Here is a 5,931-nt window from a genome sequence, read left to right as displayed (position 1 = left end):
CTCCCTGCTGCTATGGCTGGCCAGAGAGGCACTGCTGCAGCCCCCTGTACCGGGGGGCAGCCAGTGGATTTTTTCCGTTCATCCCCTCCCCTTGCTGAGGCTCTCGCACAGGTTTCAGGCGCTGTTGACGGGAAGAAAGGAAATGGGGCAAAGCTCTGCCAGGAACCACAGGCTCCCGGGCTCCGGCGATCCGTCCCACTCGCCTGCCTGGCCGCTTCCCGGGCAGGATTCCTGAGCAATTCTGAGAGCCCTTTCTTTCTGCTATTGATCTTGGATCTACAGCGCAGGGCCACTTCCAAGACCATAAATCTCTGTGTTGGTCTACCTGGGGTTCTTGTTTTCACTGTGGGGCTCCCAGACCTGCTGGAGATCTCGGCTTCTGTGCGTGGCCGGGATGTCCCCACTCCTGCACTGCCCCCTCCCCGCCATCCCTGCGTTCCCCAGGCGTGCAAGCTGGCAGGGACAGGTCACTTCTCCATCAGGCACAGGCAGTGGGGCAGTGCAAAGACAAGGCTTGGGGTGCTGGTGGTACCTCCCGGTACCCCCTGCATATCTCTGGCGTGAGATGAAGCTCCGGGAAGGTCCCTGGGGCTCAGGCAGGGCTTGGGCACCCCATGGAGTATCTGGGGCAAGGTGGGGGGGCTGTGAGAGAGGAGCACCCCAAGCTGCAGGGCAGAGGTTAGGGGCAGCCACACCTCTACAAGAAGCTCCTTGACTACAAAAATCCCTGTGTTGCTCTTGGCCAAGCTGCAGTAGCAGGAGCCAAGAGCAACAGTTTTACATATTAAAGCAAAATTAACTTAAAATATATTTATTTGTACCCTCTCCCCCCCCCCCCCACCCTTTAACCTTTCATAGTCCAGGTAGAGGGCAACCATGGGGGTGAACCAGAAAGGTGGGGCTAGGACCCCGGGTCTCATCCAGCCCCTGCCTGTGCCCACTGCCCATCTAAACGCTAGCTTTACTCTGTAGCTCTAAAACACTACAGACCCGGCAGAGCCTATGCAACAGGCGGCTGGGCATGAGGACACAGAGCAAGCCCCTCACTGGGCAGCCAGGGCTGGGTCAGAGATGTTTCAGGTTTTCCAGGTGATGCTTCCTAGCTTTCCTTAGGAATCAATTCCTTGAAGGGAAGCCTCAGTGGCCAGAGTTGTGTTTGGGGTGTCCTGGAGTGGTGGCAGTGACTGCCTTGGTCCCTCACCTCACACAGGACACATGCCCTGGGTCTAGGGGTTAGAGGGATGAGGGACCCAGGGAAAGGTCCCAGCACACTGCAGGTGCCACCTCCATCCCCATCACTTTGCTGCTCTGCCATTCATGACAATTTGTCCCCAGGACTGCACCGCAGCACAAACTACCCCCAAACAGCCATTTCTTAGAGTATGTGTCCCTAACCCACATCACGAAGCCCCCTGAAGCTGCTTCGTGTTACTGGGCACATGGGACAGATTTCTGAAACACCCCAGAGCTGGTGGCCAAGGTGACAAACATCCCAACATTCCAAATAATCCCCAATAACCCTATTCACAGGGCCCCGGAGCCCATTGTGCAGGCACCCCATGTTAGAGGGAAATTCCGGGGCGACGCCTTATCTCCTGCTTATATGGCTGATAAGCAGCTCCCATGGAATTTCCCTATAGCGCCGGACCGGGATGTTTGGATCCCGCACAGTGAGCGTCAGTGATTAGGGGCCGCGCTGACAGGTTGTTATGCTGTTACTAAAGAAGTCGCAGAGTGTGGGAATGCCTAGGAATGGCTGGATGCCCGGACCCCCTGGCGCCAGCCAGGCACTGGAAGCCAGATGTCCCGCAGGACACTCAAGGGACCCTGCTGGAATCACCCCGGGGTGGATGAGCTGCTTCAAAAGGGGTGCTGGCGATGGCACAGAGCAACCTGGGCTGACCTGGGTTCGGCAGGTCATAGGAGTGGGGGGCTGCTGATCGCGCCTTATGACGGTCGCCTGAGCAGCACAGCCTGTCCTCAGGGGTGCTGCCACCTCCAGAGTGTTTGTAACACCTCCCCATGCCTTGGATGTAATTTGTCACCCTGTGAGTGGGACACTGGACTTTGGGGTCTGGCAGCCCTGGCTTGACCACCCTGACATAAACTTATGTCACCTGCCAGGAGCTGCCCTGGCCTTATAGCGACATTGCTGTCCCCTGCTCTGTGCCTGCCCTGAATTGTCGTTCAGCCGGGGACACGGCTTTCCTGGCCTGTGCTGTGGGCACTGGAGCTGAGCCATTTCCCGGAGTCTCCACTGTTCTACCACGTGCTCAACCCCAGGGGCACAGGCATCATGTGCCACGCACTGTGAGTTCCTCAGTTCTCAGCACCAAAGCGGCAGTTTGTGTTCCCAAACTGAGGGACATCACCCTGCGGGGAGAGGATCCCTCTCCCAGGGATAACAAGCCCTGGAGTGTGCTCAGGTGTGCTCAGCCGCTCACGCACACCCTGCGGGCACACGGGGGCCTGGCAGCACCCTGCGGGTCTGGGCAACCGTGAGGTCACGTGTGATCCTGTGCCCAGGTGTATGTGTGCACACACGTGCCAGTGCATGCCCCTGCGGGTGTGCGGGGCCTGGCTGGCGGAGTGCGGCTGTGCACGCGTGTCCGTCTCTGAGTACGTGTGCACGTGTACGTTAGTGTATGTGTGTGCTTGTGTGTGTGTGTGTGTGTGTGTGTGTGCGCGTGCATGTGTTAGCCTGTCTGTGCTTGTCTGCGTGTGCGTGTGCATGTGAGCGTATGTGTGTGTACACATGGACATGCACACGGTAATGGGCACGTGTGTCAACGCATGTGTGCCTGTGCACGTTAGTGTGTAGATATCTGCGTGTTTTGGTGTGTGACTATGTGTGATAGTGTGTGGGCATGTGCACGTCTGGGTGTGCACATGCGTGTATGTACATGTGTGGAAGGGTGTGCACGTCTGTCAGTGTGTGTTACCTGTGTGTGCAGAGGGACACGTGCTCATTAGTGTGTGCGAGAGCGCGCACGTGTGTAACTATACCTGTGTAAGTGTTGTTTGTGCACGTGTGCGTGTGTGCGCGTGTCTGTCAGCGTGCTGTGTGACCGCGTTTCCCTCGCCCGCGCGTCCCCAGCGCCGGGGAGCTCCGGGGCTGCGCGCAGACCCCGCTGCCGGTTCCCGGCGTGGGTCCCGCCCCCCGCCCCTCCCCGTCCCTCCCCGTCCCTCCCCGTCCCGTCCGGCCCCCTCCCCGACACACCCGGCGGGGCGGGGCGGGAGCGCTCGGCGGGTGCTGCCAGTGTCGGCGGGCGCGGGGCGGCGTGGGGCGCTCGGGGGGGCCGCCGCCGCATGGCGCGGGCCGGGGCCGGAGCCGGGGCCGGGGCCGGGGCCGGGGGCTGCCCCGGCGCGGCGCCTCCAGCACCGCAGCGATCGGCCCCGTGGCGGCGGGGGCAGCGTGGCCGGGCGATGGCGGAGCTGTAGCAGCCGCGGGGCCGGTGCGGGCGGCGGGCGATGGCGGCGGCACGGCTGCGGGTGGCCCTCTGGGTGCTGTGGCATTTTGGAGTGGGCGGTCGCGGGTTGGAGCTGGCGGGACTGGAGGGCCCGCGGGGGCGCGCGGCGCGGTGCCAGCCTGTGGACATCCCGATGTGCCGGGGGATCGGGTACAACCTGACCCGCATGCCCAACCTGCTGGGGCACGAGAGCCAGCGTGAGGCCGCCCTGAAGCTGCACGAGTTCGCCCCGCTGGTGGAGTACGGCTGCCACGTTCACCTGCGCTTCTTCCTCTGCTCCCTCTACGCACCCATGTGCACCGATCAGGTGAGCGCCAGCATCCCTGCCTGCCGCCCCATGTGTGAGCAGGCCCGCCACAAGTGCGTCCCCATCATGGAACAGTTCAATTTCGGCTGGCCTGAGTCACTTGACTGTGGCAGGTTGCCCACCAAGAATGACCCCAATGCCCTCTGCATGGAGGCCCCTGAAAATGCCTCAGCTGCTGAGCCGCACAAGGGACAGGGGATGCTGCCCGTGGCCCCCCGGCCTTGGCCACCTGGCACCGCTACCGAGGGACGGGGACCCAATGGGCTGGGGGCTTGCGACAATCCTGAGAAGTTCCAGTACGTGGAGAAGAGCCTCTCGTGCGCACCCAGGTGCTCCCCTGGGGTGGACGTGTACTGGTCCCGGGAGGACAAGGACTTTGCCTTCATCTGGATGGCTGTCTGGTCCACCCTCTGTTTCGTCTCCACTGCCTTCACTGTGCTCACTTTTCTGCTTGACCCCCACCGCTTCCAGTACCCTGAGAGGCCCATCATTTTCCTCTCCATGTGCTACAATGTCTACTCTGTGGCCTTCATCATCCGTTCTGTGGCTGGGGCTGAGAACATTGCCTGTGACCGGGAGAACGGTGAGCTCTACATCATACAGGAGGGGCTGGAGAGCACAGGCTGCACCATTGTCTTCCTCATCCTCTACTATTTTGGCATGGCTAGCTCTCTCTGGTGGGTTGTCCTCACCCTCACCTGGTTCCTGGCTGCCGGGAAGAAGTGGGGACATGAGGCCATTGAGGCCCACAGCAGCTACTTCCACATGGCCGCCTGGGGCATCCCAGCCATGAAGACCATTGTCATCCTGACCATGCGGAAGGTGGCAGGGGATGAGCTCACGGGGCTGTGCTATGTGGGGAGCATGGACATCAGTGCCCTGACCGGCTTTGTCCTCATCCCCCTCTCCTGCTACCTGGTCATTGGCACCTCCTTCATCCTCACTGGCTTCGTTGCCCTCTTCCACATCCGGAAGATCATGAAGACGGGTGGCACTAACACAGAGAAGCTGGAGAAGCTGATGGTGAAGATTGGGGTCTTTTCCATCCTCTACACTGTCCCGGCCACCTGTGTCATTGTCTGCTACTTCTATGAGCGGCTGAATGTGGATTACTGGATGCTCCAGGCACTGGAGCGTGGCTGCCTACGCCTGCCTGGCCGCCGTGCCACCGACTGCTCCCTTGAGGCCTCGGTGCCCACTGTGGCTGTCTTTATGCTAAAGATTTTCATGTCACTGGTGGTGGGCATCACCAGTGGGGTGTGGGTGTGGAGCTCTAAAACTCTACAGACCTGGCAGAGCCTGTGCAACAGGCGTCTGGGCATGAGGACGCGGAGCAAGCCCTGCAGTGGGGTCAGCTGTGGCGGGGGACACTGCCACTACAAAGCCCCCACAGTCATGCTGCACATGACCAAGACGGACCCATACCTGGACAACCCGACTCACGTCTAGAGACGGGGCCTGACCCCCACACCGGAAGAAGTGGCCTCACGGGTAAGGGGCAAGGGCAAGGGCTGTGTGGCGGCAAGAGGGACATTCCCAGGTTTAGAGGGGTGAGGCTGCAGGACCCCCCAGCACCACTCACTGACAAGTAGCCGCTTTTTCCTAGAGGTTGTTTTGTTGTTGCTGTTGCCAAATCCAGTGACTCTTCTAACGCTTTCTTTGGGGGATGGTGGGGATGGAACAGGGAGAGGAATAATCCATCCGTGTTTATTTAATTCTGTAATTTATTTTAAATTTTTTTTGATCATTAGCTGCAAGGAATGGAAAAAACAATAAACCCTGGATGTGTTATTTGATCCAAGCCTGGTGCTGTTTGCAGGGATTCCAGGGGGTCAAGAGCTCCCCCATGGGACCCCACCCCAGTTTGGGGGCTTTCATGTTGGGCCAGGCCATGCCAGGCCATGCTGGGGTGCCTCTGTCTCTGGCAAGAGCATGGTACCAGCAGGTGCCACCATCCAGTTCCCCTCCATGGCTTCCCTGGGGCCACTTCTGTTCCCCCCTCGGCAAGGAGGAGGAGGAAGAGGAGGAGGAGGGTTTTCCTGTGCTACAACACGAATCATCTTTTCCACTACATGCTCTGAAGGTGATTTGTGTCGGTGCCATCGGCTGCCGGAGCCTCGGTGCCAGGCTGAGGGGCTTTGAGGGGGCAGGCCA

At 60.3% G+C, this 5,931-nt stretch overlaps 1 protein-coding gene across 1 annotated transcript; it reads left to right on the top strand.

Moving 5' to 3' along the window:
• Positions 1–3,375: 3,375 nt before the first annotated feature.
• Positions 3,376–5,573, top strand: FZD9 (frizzled class receptor 9). The gene has a single exon (XM_053961627.1). The coding sequence runs from the start codon at positions 3,472–3,474 to the stop codon at positions 5,224–5,226; it is 1,755 nt and encodes a 584-aa protein (XP_053817602.1). The 5' UTR covers positions 3,376–3,471; the 3' UTR covers positions 5,227–5,573.
• The last annotated feature ends 358 nt before the right edge of the window (positions 5,574–5,931 follow it).

Source organism: Vidua chalybeata, chromosome 20 (genome assembly GCF_026979565.1).
Source record: "Vidua chalybeata isolate OUT-0048 chromosome 20, bVidCha1 merged haplotype, whole genome shotgun sequence".
Taxonomy (NCBI): Eukaryota; Metazoa; Chordata; class Aves; order Passeriformes; family Viduidae; genus Vidua; species Vidua chalybeata.
The sequence above is the reverse complement of the archived record's forward strand: the minus strand, read 5'-3'. Positions and strand labels throughout refer to the sequence as shown.

Bases quoted from the DNA above. Each gene is read 5' to 3' on its own strand.
- FZD9 (XM_053961627.1), top strand. From the start codon at position 3,472: ATGGCGGCGGCACGGCTGCGGGTGGCCCTCTGGGTGCTGTGGCATTTT.